Source organism: Camellia sinensis, chromosome 13 (assembly GCF_055761805.1).
Source record: "Camellia sinensis isolate YWXY chromosome 13, ASM5576180v1, whole genome shotgun sequence".
Lineage (NCBI taxonomy): Eukaryota > Viridiplantae > Streptophyta > Magnoliopsida > Ericales > Theaceae > Camellia > Camellia sinensis.
The window spans coordinates 65,053,545-65,070,162 of NC_138973.1; the positions used below are offsets into that span (position 1 = coordinate 65,053,545).

The window sequence follows — 16,618 nt, forward strand, 5'->3', positions numbered from 1 at the left end:
GTACGATATAATCATATCAAGGTTAAAAGACAATCAAAATGGTTTGGAAAATTATATTTTGTTCCTAGAGGCAAATATAGGTAGTGCCCAGGTTGAATTATATTTGTTAAAATAATGCGACTTACCACTTTTATGTCTCTTTTTGAGAGAAAACATGACAAGTGTTGTGATATAATGGTCGTAAAACAATGCTCCAAGACAATCTATGACATGATACCGTTACATTTAATTTTTTTTCGAGAAACAGAACCAACAATGCCTCCCTCATTGAAACAAAACTTCAACCAACTAGTCCCAGTTAAAGCCCCTGACAGATAGAACAGAATGTATTGCTATTGCCATTGTCATTTTGAACAACCTTTGTCTATCAATACAGTTTGTTTCTGTAAACTCATAAAAGCTGATGTAGCAGCAAACACAAGCAAGTGAATACAAAAGAGTTGAAGAAATGTTTCAAAACAAAACAAAACAAATATTTCTAAAAATGAAAATTCAGATGCCCAAATTATCCAAAATCCAACTTAGATCATAGCAAATTAGTGACTGTCACTCTATGGACCGTTTCCAATCAGATTATCAAATTTGAAGAAATTTCAAACTAATCCACCCAAATTACATTTTTAACATTGGACATTAATACAACCTCACTTTGGATTTCTGTCGATCCAATTGCTCCAGAAGCTCCTCTGTCACATTGTTGTACATCAAGAACAATCTTTGGAGAGAAACCCAATCAAGGAAAATATTGCTCCAACTACTAGTGACTTGTTTGGGGAGAAAGAATGGAGAAATTGGAGCTTAGCTCGTGCTTGTGGATGTGGTGTTGGTAGTACTAGTGGTGCGTAGTAGTTGAGGAGTTTCCACATGCTTTCTTGAACGATGACGGCCTCTGTGGATGTGCCTTTGGCAGTACTTGTGATTTGGAACTACATCTTTGCTACACCTCCATTTCTTCCCATCTGTTCTTCTGCACCTCCCTGGTTCTGGTTCCATGCTGTTTTTGTAGTCATAATACAGGGGACTATGGCCCATGACTACTTCAATTCACCCACCACACCAACAAAAAATAAAGAAAGAAAGAAAAAAAAAAAATTCAAGTCTTTCAAATTAAATTAATCAGTAAAAATGAAAAACGGAAGTGTCATCTATATAGATTTTTATCACTATTTTGTGTCACCCTTTATGGAAGGATTTGTGATTGGTTTTTTATTACAAAAATTATGTAAGGTAAAAATCAAAGAGAAGACATAATCTTGTCACATAAATCACTGTATGGAACTTAATTAAGAGTGTGTTTGATAACTTTATTAAATGCTTCACTAGGTGGCATTTTAGTAAGTTAAGGTTATTTTGTCCTCAAATCTTTTATTTTCTTGTCATAATGTACTCAACGATTAGATCAGATGAGAATATCAAAATATATGTGCACTGACGTGAAGGTACAAAAGATTTGGAAACAGAACATCCTCGTCTCATTTTATTATATATTCTATTTAATGCATAAATTTGAAAACTTATATTGAAGTATTGACTTTTAGAATTAAAATTGAAGTAGACTCTGAACTTCAACTCAAAAAGACATGATTTATCATTGAGTATCATCGTGCTTGGTAAAAAGCAAAATTTCAACAATCCTTAATTTTCAGTGCTATATGTCTAATGCACATGTTTCAGTTCCATCCAGCAATCACTTAGTCAGATTTTTGCAAAAATAGAGCCACTTTGGAAATTCATCAATGTAATAAAAAAGGGATTTTGGCACTCACAATTAGCGAAATATTGCTGTTGCAGACAAGCACCATTCACACTACTCAAATAGCCAGCAAAACTCTTCCATATGGGAAGAACCAGATGAGGAGGCACAGCAAGTCCAGCTTCAATATAGTTGTAGATTAGAGCTTGTTGCTCTAACTCTTGCATCTGGAGGAAGGTAAAACCAGATGATTTTGAGCAGCCATGTCGGTTACTTGACCGATGATGACCAAGCTCGAGGCTGAGCCCGAGTCCAGTTGGGGGTGACACTTCTCTACAACTTGTCCGGCTAGTGGCTAAACAGTTTGTAAGAATGGCCAATATGTGATTAATGGGAACTACGCAATGAACAATTCAAGACTGTGTATGAAGGCACGAGATTTTCTGTCTCTAAATTTATATATTCTTTGCTACTAATGCACTCTCAATTATTAGATTATGTCCTGAAATTTATTTGTTTCTAAATTTCATATAATAATTGGGAGTGCATTCGAGCATAGTGACAGAAAATTTGAGAATAGAAGATTCTTGAGAGAGAGAGAGAGAGAGTACCATTGTCTGCAAGGCGAGCAATCTTGGGAGGTGGGTTTTGTGGTTCCATCTTCTTGCTTGCATAAGGGTTGTCAAAGCAGAAAAAAGGAAAAGAGCCAGTAGGTTATAACTCTCTGCATATTTGGGCTAAATGGCCTATGGATTGCCCCAGAATTATAGTGCTTTAAAACCCAAGAATTGTTTTTAGTATTTTACATTACATTACAAATAAGACACCACAAAGAACATGGAGAGAGAGAGAGTCTTCTGACATCTGCAGCTGCATATTAATGAGGATGGGTCCTCTGTCACGGACCAAACAATAATGTCATCACTTGACGTTGGACTCATTGTCTATTTGTGTCTATTATTACAGTCCAAATTGAAGTCTGATCATAGGCATGCTCTGTTATGTTTTCATACAGAACAAATACGTAATTGTTTGAATCGAACTTTGTTGGTTTCTACTTTAGATGCCAAATCAAAAACTCATGCGATTATAGTCCAAAGCATAGTGTGTAGGACTGAAAAACAATACCGAAGAACCAAAAAAAAAAAAAGGGGGGGGGGGGGGGGGGCAAGTTACACAAAAAAAAAAAATCCCTTGAGTTTACCTTGTTTTCCAATTTAAATCCTAGAGTGTCAATTTTAACACTAGAGTGTCAATTTTAACAATTAAAATTTTGATGTTATTTCTGCGTCACAATTAACGCCAATTAAAATTTTGATGTTATTTCTGCGTCACAATTAACGCCTCCTATCCATCTCCGTCTGCTGACATCAGCCTTGTGTCACGCTGACATCATCCATGCCTAAGCCTTTGCCCCAAAAAAATAATCTCAAATTGTCATGTGAATGATTAAACCTTGGACCAACCATCTTAACCACTCTGCCACATCTATTCTTGTGATAAATGGTTCTCAAACAAATTATTTAAACCATTTTAACTTAGCCCAAAACCAACATTCCAAACATAGCCTAACCTTTTCTCCGTTTGCCGGGTTGAACTTTCCGCGACTTTCCAGCAAAACTTGAAGTTGCGCGTGGAGGCGCGTGGAACCTCCTCTTTTTGTATTGATTTTTCTTGGTCTATATTTCCCTCGTCAAGACGTACCTCATGATATGCTCATAACTTTTTACAATATTATAGTTAATTTTATTTTTATTTTTTATCATTATATTTATTTATTTTATTTTGTTTACTTTTTACATATGTAACGTAAATGTAATTTCTAAATAAATCTAATATAATCTACGCATATATTAGTTCGTAAAAATATTTTTTAAATTTTAAAACTACTTTTCTAATTTATATCCGTTCAATCTACATACATTTAAAATGTTTTATATTTAACTAATTGAGTTTTTTATTTCTTCACATTTTGTTTACTGTTTACGTATATTTTTTTTGATCGCCTATATATATTTAAAGTATAACAAATTATTTGGCTAGCATAAAATTTTACATTGGTCTATCGAATTTAAATTTAGCTAATTTTACCCACTAAATAGAATATTAATTTTTAATTTATTCGGTGGAAAGTCATTGAAAAGTTTAGTTCGGCAGACGGGAAAGGTTGAAGAAGACCAAATTAAAATGCTTTAAATATATTGTTTGAGAATTATTTACCATAAGAATTGGTATGGTAGAGTGTTTAAGGTACTTGTTAAGCACTTGGTCCAAATTCAAATTTCCAAAGCAGCAATTTTAGATTTTTTTGGGCAGAGGCTGACTTCAGCAGACGAAGGGGCCGAAATTTCAGGAATTATTTATTATTTATAATTTGTCCAAAAAAAAAAAACAAAAAAACTAGGACTCAAAAGTAACCCACATGTTTGAATCTAACAAATACATGATTATTGGAATCTAACTTTGTTTCCTTCTACCAAAATAGGAAAAATGGTTTCTAAACTATGAAAAGTAACTAAGAGCTAAATAGTTGTGCTTGGATTTATTTCTAAAAGCCCGGTTGGTCCGTCATTTAAAATTGAGCCTATCTCCGTAGGACTATGTTGTTGGTGAATGTTTCATCAGCAAACAGAACTTACATCCATCCCCTTCTGTACAACATTGATTTGACTCGGATGTGGTCTGACACTGTGAGCCACATTAAAGATGAATATTGCCTATATAATTAATCACCAAATCATGTAAAAATTTGTAGAAAAAAAAGTTGCGTGAGTGATTTTGTTAGTTTTTCAAAAGTAATTTTACTAATTTATTGATAACAAGGAGAGACGAGAAAAAGGCTTAGACCTTCTGTAACTTAATGAGACCTTATGGGACAAGTCTCTCACACTTCTTCATACATGCAGTTTGGTGTGAAGGTGACAAAGAGATAAATGAAATAAATTAAAAATAGAGATTCGACCTTATACAACAAATATTAACTCTGATATCATGTTAGAATTTAAGAGATATCAACCCAAAATCTAACTATAAATGGAGAGACTCTTATATTATATTAATCAAATTTAGTTGTCTTAGAGAAATAATGAGACATGTCTCTAGCAAAATACCACAGTTTGGTTATGCAAATAATGCCAAAAATGTTTAGTTCGCCTTTGGTCTTACCTTCAGCAAACACCTTGATTAACAACACTAGGTAATGCATGCCCTCTAGTTGTCTAAATTTTTGTTGGTGAATTAGTGAAAAGCATGGACTTATATAAGATTTGCTCTCAAACATTTAAAACATACTCAAAAAGTGAAATTGCAAAAATACTCTTAATGTGGAGGGACCAGATCAAGTTGTTGCATGTGACAAGAGTGTAGAAAGAGAGAAGGCTATAATCATAAATCGTAATGAAAATTTTGTACCTACTTGTCTTTTTGACCCCAACACCTCAATGAACAACATATAATGGTCCCACACTTCTTCAAAGGCATCCCCACCCCCACCAATTGCCAAATCCAGCTATGTACCTTTGTGTATCTGTGATTTTTGTTCACACTATATTGGTGCTAAAACTGGATTTGGATATCTCTGCACCATGTGCGAATTAGATAGGGTTGCGGTGAAATAAGTTTGGGGAATTATAAATCAATTTAGAAGATTAAAAGTAATTACTGAGATGTGGGGTCCAACTCTCTTTGTGAATTTTTTGCACAAGTAGAGTTGCATCTTTTATGTTTGTGTAATTATTTTCAAGAAAAAATGTATTAGACTCAAACAAAATATTTAACAATTTGATCCATAATATGGCATGATATGTGTCAATTTTTTATTTGTCATATATTCAATTGTGTAGAGCCTACCACACTTGTCATATCATTGTGAATAAATTTAGGAATTCAAATTGTGAGTCTCTAGCTTTACTGTATTTTTAGTCATTTGGGCTAAATTGTAATTCTCCCAATAAGTTTATAAATGGAATGAGCTTCTACGTTGGATCTTATGAGGCCCATTTTGACAATTTTAATAATTTATGGGCAAATTACCCACAAGTTCTTTTTGGAGAGTGTGTATTTTATTTAATTCCAAAACTTTTTAGAAAGTCCTATATCCATTTATCTTCTTCTCTCTTCTCTACACCTTACTTCTTCTCTTTATCTCTCTTTCTCTGATATCAGTGATGGCGACGATGACCATGGCCATGCCCACGCTTTCATTCTTTTCTTTTTCTTTCTAATCTACCGTTATCGGTGACCGGCGACCACTATTGATTGGGGTTCATGAGTAACCACCCAGTACCAACTCCTTACTTTGTGCTCGCCGACGGCGAAAGAGATGAGTTTCGAGAAAGAAGGTGAGGAGATCTACTCAAATCTGATGTAGATCTACTCAAATCTGATGTAGATCTACTCAAATCTATATCAAATCTGAGTAGATCTAGATTCAGTTAGATCTAAACTAAAAAATAGTTGTAGGAGTACAAGTATTTCTCTATATTTGTCTCTTTCCTTCGATCTCTCAGTTTTAATACTTTGTCTGTATTACACATTTCTATTTTTTTGTTATAATGGAGAAAATTTTCAAATTCTGAACAAATTGTTTTCGAGTTTTATTTATAAGAGGCGAAAACTGTAAAATTTTACAGTTTCAGTTTTTTTTTTTTTTTGGTGTTGAAATGAATCATTGTTTAAAATTGTAAAATTTTACAGTTTCATAACTTTCTTTAAGACTGTAAAATTTTACAATTTCATAACATGTTTTTCAGTTTTATTAATAAGAATAAATACTTAATAGAATTATACTTTGAAATTGTAACATTTTACAATTTCAAAACTTGCTTTTCAGTTTGATCAATATTGAAAACTATTTGCTTAAACTCTACAAAAATTGAAAATAACATATGTTTTTTTATTTTATTTTTATTTTTATTGTTGTTATTTGTTGTTCTTAGGTTTTTTTTTTCTTCGTTCAGTTTATCAATATTTAGCATATTTTTCTATGCTTTTTCATTTTAATTTTTCAGTTTATTCTTCTTCTTTTTTTTAGCTATATTTTAGACATTCCAGTGAGTCTCCGGCATTATTGTTGACGTCCAACAAACATTCTAGACATTCTAATGACTTCCAGTGACGTCCAAAACATTCCGGCAATACTCTGGCAAATTTCCAGTGATATTCAGCGACTTTCCGGTGATGTTGAACATTCCGGTGAGTCTCCGATGACCGTCTGACAAAAATCTGGCGGTGATGGGATGTAGCAGCGTCTTCAAAAAAAAAAAAAAAAAGAATTTTTTGGTAACAATTAAAAATATATAGGACTAATTGGTGCAAATATTTTGTTTTGGAAACTAAATGGATTTTGAACTTTGTGTATGAGACTTATAAGTAAGTTCCCCATAATTTATTTTGTTCAACTGTGAGGGTAGATTATTTATGAAAAAGAATCATATAATGATTTTATCAAATTTGTCGGCAAAAAAGTAGATGGTGTATATTTAAAATTATTATTTTTATTTATTTTTTGCAGACAAAAATCATCAAAAAATCATCAAAACATGTGGATATGTTAATCGGATCAATTAATTTTTTCATACATGATCTACACACATAATTGAATAAAATGAACAACTCAAATCGTTTAAATGAAACATGTGTCAACTGTAGAGAAGTCAACCTCTTTTTAATTAATGTGATCAACAACAATATAACAAGTCAACCTCTTTTTTATTACGACAATGCTACGTAGCTCAAATTTTGTGGCTTAAAAGTGGCTCAAATGGCTTTTGGCCATTTGAGCCACTTTTGAGCCATAAAATTTGAGCTACGAGACATTTTCCTTTTTATTAATGTGATCAACAACAACATAACCATTTGACATATTTAGTCCCCATTTCAGAAGTTGGTTGGGACTAAAAAAAGTACAAAAAGATAAAATAGACTAAATAAGTCAATAGGACAAAATGTTATATCCAAATCATAATCATTTTACCTTTTTTCTCACAAAAAAAGTAAAAAAATTTTAAAAATCAAAAAGTTCTTCCCAAACGAAACTAATTTAGTTAGGCTAAATTAGTAAAAAAAACTAAAAAATTAAACTAAAAAATTCTTCCTAAACAACCGTAACAGTATGAATAATACTAGGGATCATGAAAAAAATATCATGAAATGCATCATGAAAATTTTTCATCATTTGATTAATGTGTGGTGTTTTATTGTACGTGTAATCTAAAGGTGAAAAATCTTTCATAATCGTTTTTATGATATTTTTTCATGATTCCTAACATTATTCTATACAGTAGGGAATTTTTGGGGGCATTTTAATCACCAAACCTCAGAAGGGTTCACTCATGTATTTAGCTTTGGAAAGCAAATTTCAAACGGTCAAAATTTTGATTTGTCCAAAGTTAGGTATAATTCATTTAAACTTAAACAGTTAGAGAGAGGGATGAAAGAGTTAACTAGACAAATGTAAGGTAGTTTTACATTAACTTGCTAGGCCTCTCATGAAAATTATTTTGCTCATTCACTTTATATTATACCTATTTTAATGGGAACTTACATTTAAATCCTACTAGATGTACTTATTGTCCAATAGATGCACTTATTTTTTAGCGATAATTTAAAAAAATGGTCATAATTTTTATTTTTACTAATTATTAATTTTTAACGACAGATTCAAAAAATCGTCACAACAGTATATTTTTAGCAACGATTATGATAGGACCAACTTTCAGGGACTAATTAATAAGACTTAATGAGAATTAAGTTTAATTATTAAGACTACTGTTAATTTATCTAATTTTTATTCATTTTATATTAAGTGAATACCTATTTTTTATTATCTTTTCTTTCGCTTGAATCCATTACTTTGTAGATGCAAAAGAACCAATTGAACAAAACCATACTACATCTCTCACTTATCTTGGTAGTCCCAAAAATCCGAACTAGTAAAAGAAGTCAAGGTCGCAATTCATTTTGATTTGAAAAGTGAGTAGGCATTTGCAGTTTGCTTTTCTGTGACTTTCTAATTTTTTTTGAATTTTTAAAAGCCTTTTGACTTGATACCTTCGAGAAGTTGTTATAAAACCATTTTTTTTATTGAGTGAAAAAATGAAGGGTAAATTATAAATACACTTTTAAAATCTGATTAAAATATGAATCGCTTCTTGTGGTATTGGAAATTATATTTCACCTTGAGATTTCTAATTTCATAATAAATCGTCTTTTATTTAATAAATCATCAAGTCAATTAATAGTTTTTAATGATGTTGAAATATATATGTTTCAATTAATAATTTATGTAATTTAATTATTATATAAGAGAGCAATTATGAATTTTATTTGTTTAGTTAATTTTGTTAAATAAATTTTTTTAATAAGGGAGTATTTGTAATTTTCTAAATCACAGGAGACAATTTGTAATTTAAGTAAATCTCAAAAATATATTTGTAATTTATCCAAAAATTATTAATGTTACATTTAGTAACTACAGGTTGGGTATTTGAAAAAGTCTCATTCTTATATAGAAAACGATGGCATTTTTTTTTCTTAGTAACTACAGGTTGGATATTGAAAAGAAGTCAATCAATAATGGGAAACTAAATATCAGTCCCACCATATATAAATAACCTAAATGCCACCACCAAACATATCCAACTTCACCCTCTATCTCTCTGTAGATGTCCATCTTTCTCTCTTTCTCTCATATCAACTACCAAAGACAAATGACATACAAAATCCTAGCATGTCTTTTTTTGTACCCTCTCTTTGCAGTAGTTTCAAGCGAATGTGAAACTTTGAAAATCGCACCGCCGTTTCCCAAGCCTGAGGCCAATTACAAAGATGTAGAAATCGTGAATGGTGTATGTGCTAGACTTTACGTTCCCAAGTCTGCCAATCCTAATCAAAAACTTCCTCTCGTAGTTTACTTTCATGGCGGAGGCTTTGGCATGTACAGCGCCTTCTTTCCTCCCCACGATTCTTACGTTTATTCTCTTGTTAAGAAAGCTAATGTTGCTGCATTGTCTGTTGACTATAGACAAGGCCCGAAGAATCCTCTCCCCATTCCTTATGATGATTCATGGGAAGCAATCAAGTGGGTTGCTTCTCACTCTGCCGGACATGGTCATGAGGAATGGCTAAATAACTATGTTGATTTTAAACGAATTTTCTACTCTGGAGATAGTGCAGGTGCTAACATTGCATACAACATGGTCATGAGAGCAGGTTCAGAGAAATTAGATGGTCTCAATGTTAATGGAATTGCTCTAATCCACCCATATTTTTGGGGAAGCAAACCAATTGGAACTCATGAATCCAGGGATGCTACTTCGAGATTAGAAGCAGACAATATTTGGTTGATTAATTCACGAAATGCATTTGGATTGGATGATCCAAGACTTAACCCACTTGTGGATCCAAAGTTGTCCACCCTTGGATGTAGCAAGGTTCTAGTTTTAATTGCTGAGAAAGATATATACAGAGATAGGGGTTTCTATTACTATGAGGCATTGCGTACAAATGGGTGGAAAGGAAATTTGGAAATTATGGAGACTCCAGGGACACATGTCTTTCAATTGAACTTTCCAGATTCAAAATATGCTCAAGAAATGCTTGAACGAATATCTTCTTTTGTGAACAAACCCTAGTCCGGTGACTTCTTAGCTGCTTGCCATCTTTAATATACAAGCATACCTTCATTTATGTATTCTCATATAATTGTTGATATTTTCTTGTTATTTGTTCATATTTGTTCACTTATATAAAAGTTACTACGCATGAATATGGTTACAGTAGATGAGTGGCTTTGAACTTTTCAGCTTGTTTTCGAAAATATGAAAAAATAATAAGAGAAAATTTACTTTACTCTCCAGTACTTTTGCATCAAAACACTTTATTACCTTATAGTTCAAATATTCAATTACAATTTCAATCGCAAAAACAAGAGTGACAACTACAATTTCAGCATCTCAATACCAATCCGCCACAAAACTTCGTCACCCAAATCCCAAAAAGCATCCCTACAGAATGCACATATCAGCAAAGCAGAGTAGAGCACATTAGCAACTAGATAAGAACACACGGAAGAAGCATGAAAGCAAAGAAATATACACAAAATTTAAACCACCAGCACCCCTACAAGGATTATAAAGATTGACAATTGGAATTATTGAATTGGCAGTTTGAGTTACAAGTAATGTTACGCATCATGAAATAAATATTTTGAAAAGTTTTATGAAATTAATCTAAGGGTGATTGTATAACATATAATAAAACACTACAAACTAATTCAAGGGTGGAGAATCTTCATGAAGGCTTTTCATGATATTTCTTTCATGACGCTTAGCATTATTGTTGAGCTACCCCCCGAACTAAGCTAACTAAAAGCCTACAAGTAAACAGGGGCAACACGAAGAGGCTGAGCCTTTTTCAAAGTAAAGCCAAACTTCTCCTCCATGTTCATTTCCTTCGGAGAAATCCCATCTACAAGCTTCCAGTCAAATGAGTATATGAGCGAACCCAACATCAAGTGAAGCATCCTCATCGCTAATGGCAATCCAGGACTTATTCTTCTTCCTGCACCAAATGGAATGAGCTCAAAATCCTGTCCCTAAACATCAACTTGTGAACCCAAAAACCTCTCAGGCATAAACAAGTTTGGACTTTCCCATGTACTTCGATCACGGCCAATACCCCATGCATTCACAAGCACTTGTGTACCCTTGGAACAGTGAATCCACAAACTTCAACATCTACTTCAACTTTGCGTGGAACTAACAATGGAACTGTTGGGTGTTTCCTAAAGGTTTCTTTGACAATCGCTCGCAAATATGGTAACTGAGGGATGTCTGATTCTTTGACTTGTTTGCCTTTGCCAATTGTTTTCTCAAACTCCACTCGTGCTTCGAATAATGTCTTTGGGTTGTGTAGTATCTCGGCCATTGCCCATTCCATTGTGCTTGAAGTTGTCTCTGTCCCCGCAATAAATATGTCCTAAACAAACTAATAGAGTAATGTTATACAAATTCAACTACCTAAAATTTTATTGAGCATAAAAATAAAATAATAAACTAACTAAAAATTTTGTCCAAAATTCAAAATAACACACACTACAAGAAATTACACTTTTCGCGACTAACGTTTTGGTCACGAAAAGTACCATATTTGGTCGCTAAAATCTTTTTGCGACCAAAATGTGTTGGTCGCGAGTTGGTCACTAAAGCCTCGTCAGATAGTTTTCTGTGACCAAAGTTATAGTTGGTCGCTAAAAGGGACCATTGGCGACCAAATAATTGGTCGCGGAAAGTCCAATCCATATTAGCCAAAAGGTAACTTTTAGTGACCAAAGTTATAGTTGGTCGCCAAAAGTCAGCACCTTCACCCAAAGGAAAATATTCTTTTGTGTTGCCTGGGAGTTGAACTCCTGACCAATGAGTCACTCTCCATGCGCCCAATTCACTTTGCCAGTAACATGTTGATTCTTCACATTTGGCAGAGAAAATATATAACCCATAAAAATTGGGTTATATATTATTTCATAAAACCTTCAATGCCTAAATAGAAAAATAAAATGTAATTACAGTAGTACCCGTTTTTTAAAAATTTATCCCACCATAACTTTCCGTGACCAACTTATTTTTTAGTTGCCAAAAGGTGATATTCCGCGACCAAATTTGTAGTTGGCCACCAATAGTTAAGTCATTCGCGACCAACTTATTTTTTGGTCACCAAAAGGTGATCTTCTGCGACCAAATTTGTAGCTGGTTGCCAATAGTTAAGTCATTTACGACTAGCTTATTTTTTGGTCGCCAAAAGATGACCTTCTGCGACCAGATTTGTATTTGGTGGCCAAAAATTAGCTATTAGCCACCAAAAAATTGTGGGTCGCGAAAACATACCCATCAGCGTTCAAAAAAAATTTAGTTGCAGAAAGTAGACTATTTGCGACCAACTCAAAATAGGTGGTCGCTAAAAGTGTTTTTTCTTGTAGTGACAACAATCATGAGTTGTATCATGCTAGACCCATTTTTTTTCTTTTTGGTGAATAATTCTGTATGATTAAAAAAATTTTAAACTAAAACATCACTACAACAAATGACACTTTTGACGACTAGATTTTTTGTTGCTAAAAATTGGAAATTTAGCCACCAAAGGTTTATGGCAAACTAAATCATTTAGTCGGCAGATTAGTCGGTGACCAATTGTTGGGAAAAATATATAGTGACTAAGCTTCTATTTGTCATCGATACACAACAATTGGTAACTAAAATTTTAGTTGCCAAAAGTTTTTAAATAAAACGTTTAATCACTGATAAGTTTTGTCGCATCATTATTACATTTAGCGACAAAACAGTCTAGTCGCTAAAAATGTAAGGATATTTTTTTTTTGTAGTGCAGAGATGACATTTTTTTTTGTGACGATTTTTTTATGTACTAACATGACCTTATATGGAAATAAAAAGTAAAAAAACACCATGTACTAAAAAAAGTCAAAAAAAAAAAAGTCCATAATTTCAATATATAAATATAAATTTGGTTTAGTGTAAAGCTATAGGGTTTGCAAGAATTGGTTTTGCTTCGATTAACACTAAATTTAGAAACTAACCAATCATGATCAGTTCCAAAATTTTGAATATGGGACCGAACCAATCCTCTAATAGAATGAAACGAATCCAATGTCATATAGCTTGGGTGGTGACTAAGCTAGTTACCGAAGCTCATTGATGGTCGCTTGTGACTGGTCAGATTTCACTGATGGTTGGTTGGTTGGTTGATTGGTCGACGATTGGTGGTGGGTGGAGTCATAGTTCACTGATGGTTGGTTGGTCAGCTGATTGGCTGACGATTGGCAGTGGGTGGTGGTGGATGGGGAGGAGAGAGTGACAAATTATTTTGAAAAGGAGTAAAAACATTTCTTTTCAAAAAATTTAAATTAATTTCACTTTTTTTAAAACAAAAATAATATACGTGACAAATTTTCATTTCTAGTTTTAAAAAAAATGAAAATAAAAAGTAGGCATGTTTGGAAACATTATGTATATAATTTTTCTATTTATATTTATAAAATATTTAAAATTTGTAAATAAAAACTCGTATGGTGTCTATTTTTATTTAAAAATTTTGTAAATAATTTACAAAATTTAATAAATTCTTAGAACTATGAAAAAGTTAGTTTCATTTGTTTAAAAACAAAGTTTTCATTGTTTCCTCCTTTACCCACCACCCACCGATCTTCAACACTATTGACTACCGTTTCTAACCAATATCGCCGATGACCTCTTTCGGCCACCATCTCTCACTATTAATAATCACTTTTGGCTGCCAACCACCAACTCTAAAGATTAACAACCACCTTTGGTTGCTAACAACGAACTCTCATGTGCGATAATCCACGTTTGACCACCATTTTTTTGCCGGAAATAACCTTTGACCACACTACAAAAAAAGTTACTTTTAGCTACTAAAATATTAGTAGCCAATTGCCTGTTTTTTGGTCGCCAATGACATTCTGCGACCAAAAATTTTGGTCGTTACATTTGTCGCCAAAACCCTATCAGGAAAGGTCTTGGAGGGTTTTGCTGACCAAAAAACCTTTGGTCGGCAAAAAGCAAGTCTTTAGCGACCAAAATTTTGGTCGCCAATAGTCAATTATATTTCTTTAAAATCATACATTCACCGACTAATGTTTTAGTTGCCAATAGTGAAGGAAACGCCGACCAACACCTTTAGTTGCCAAAAGCTTCAAACATGGAAAAAAAAAAAATATTGATTCGTTGTAGAACAATTTGATCTGCTTTTGCGAAAACTCGAATCGCCAACCTCCTGCACCATAAACCTTATGCACCACACTCTTCCCACTACACCTCTATAGCATCACATGATTATATATGCAACATATATTATTTATATAGTATATACATCCATATTAATATAAACGTATATGTATAAACATAATTATTTTATTGAATATAATTTATGTAAAATAAACTATTTACTAGCAAAATAAAAAAAGACCACTTTTGGCGACTAAAAATATTTTTTATTCGCCAATTCTATACTTTTGGCTACTAATTGTTTTTTAGTCACTAAAAAACTTAACTTTTGCCGACCAAAGTCGAATTTGGTCGCCGAAGATGCATTTTCAGCTACGAAAATTTTGGTCGCCAAAAAATTTAATTCCCGCCTGAGGATTTTAGTTCTCCCGCGCTAAAAATGACCACTTTTGGTGACTAAACTTATTTTTTAGTCGCCAATTGTAGACTCTTGTCTACTAAAATTTTTTTAGTCGGTAAAACCCTTATAATTAGCGACCAAACTTATTTTTAGTCGCCAATTGTAGACTTTTGGCTACTAAATTTTTTTAGTTGCCAAAAAGCTTTACTTTTGGCTACTGATTTTTTTTAATTATTATGAAAATATTGCATGTCTTTTATCTTATAAAATCTTAATATTAGGGACGTTAAAAAAAAATTCTCCTTGATTATCCAACTTGATTAGTGGAATAAATAATTTCCTATTTTTAACATTTATTTTGTAATAAATATAAAAATATATAATTTCAATTATAGATTTATTTTGTATTATTAGTTGTATCATTAAAAAATCTACTAATTTTGTTAGAATCAGTATCCATTAAAATCTAATCGAGATAACAAAAATTATAACTAAACACTAACATTATATGAGTCCGGACTCATATAGTGTTAATGTTTAATCCTATAATTCACCCTACAAATCCTGGCCAGAGGGACAACAATTGGAAAGAGTACTAACCAGCAACAAATGCTGGATATGAGTTAGATCGATAGAGTCACTCTGATCAACTCCACTGATATTGAGAAGAGCCTCCAACACATCATTGCTTGAGAGACAACCCTGTGTTTTTTTCAACTCCAATCGTTGATCAATCAAACGATCAAAGACTGCAATAAGCCTTCTAAAGTCAGAAGTAGTTTGGCGCCTAATACCTTGTGGATCAATCTTCTTCAACACAGCGAAGTAATCTGACAAGTTGGGCGTGCCGAAGTGCTCCATGGAACTCCACACTGCCTCCTTCAGCTCTCGTGCAATGTCCCTGTTCCGATCATCCGACAATTCCATGGAAAAAATTGTGTTCGACAGCAAATTAAACGTTGTTCTAAATGCTGCTTTGCAAATATCCACTGTCACACCTAGCTCGCAGCTTTCGCGAACCTCGGCGATCAGTCCTTGCATCACTTGATGCCGTAGGTGTTGGTTTGCGTCGAGTTGTTGAGCGGCGAAAACGTGGGAATTGTAGATTTTGCGGTGTTTTCGCCATTGAGTTGACATAGGCATCCAAGCGGCGGAGAACTGGTTGTGGTTTTGGGCTCGGACGTTGTCCGGGATGGATCGGTTGGAGAAGCAGAGGTCTTTAGCCATGGTTGGTGAAGAAATGACAACTGCGTTTACTTGGCCTAGTTTTATGGTCATGATACGACCATAGATTTTGGCAAGCTCGGCTAGGGACTTGTGAGGCTTGTCACTTAGTTTGAGAAAGTTTCCGATGAGTGGCAGAGGTGTCGGTCCTGGCGGAAGCTTGCCGGGACTGTTTTTGCTTGATTTTGTAGGTGATATTAGGGCCTGAACCGAAGTGCAGATGATCAGAACACAAAGTAGAAGACTGAACAAATCCATCTATGTCTCTTTCAATTGTGTTAAAATACATTCGTAAAAGAAGAAATCAGATTTGCTTGCTTTTATGGAAAGCTTTATGGTGAAGCAATCAGATTTACATGTGTTAGGTTTTATTCTTGGCAATCCCGTTTGACAAAACTCCTTTCAGTTGTATTTATTTTTGGACTTTTTATTTCAGTGAGGCTATGAGTGTTTAGATGCGAATCCAACCCGAATTATGCTTTTTAGAGAAGTTTGTGATGCTAATGCTTTCAAGATTGCCACTTCGCTGATTATGACGGGGAT

The 16,618-nt window shown here is 33.4% G+C and overlaps 1 protein-coding gene and 2 pseudogenes across 2 annotated transcripts; 1 reads left to right on the plus strand and 2 right to left on the minus strand.

Moving 5' to 3' along the window:
- Positions 1 to 313: 313 nt before the first annotated feature.
- On the minus strand, positions 314 to 2,539 carry LOC114295227 (growth-regulating factor 12). 2 transcript variants are annotated; one of them, XM_028239447.2, is made up of 3 exons: positions 2,305 to 2,539; positions 1,767 to 2,048; positions 314 to 1,034 (listed from the first exon to the last, which is right to left on the minus strand). In XM_028239447.2, the coding sequence occupies exons 1-3, from the start codon at positions 2,351 to 2,353 to the stop codon at positions 799 to 801; spliced, it is 567 nt and encodes a 188-aa protein (XP_028095248.1). In that variant the 5' UTR covers positions 2,354 to 2,539; the 3' UTR covers positions 314 to 798. The 2 variants fall into 2 exon arrangements, with proteins under 2 accessions (XP_028095248.1, XP_028095240.1); XM_028239439.2 differs by having other exon boundaries at positions 314 to 1,037.
- A 6,863-nt stretch (positions 2,540 to 9,402) lies between these two features.
- LOC114304599 (putative carboxylesterase 12 pseudogene) lies at positions 9,403 to 10,326 on the plus strand (annotated as a pseudogene).
- A 497-nt stretch (positions 10,327 to 10,823) lies between these two features.
- On the minus strand, positions 10,824 to 16,412 carry LOC114294419 (geraniol 8-hydroxylase-like; annotated as a pseudogene).
- Between the last annotated feature and the right edge of the window lie 206 nt (positions 16,413 to 16,618).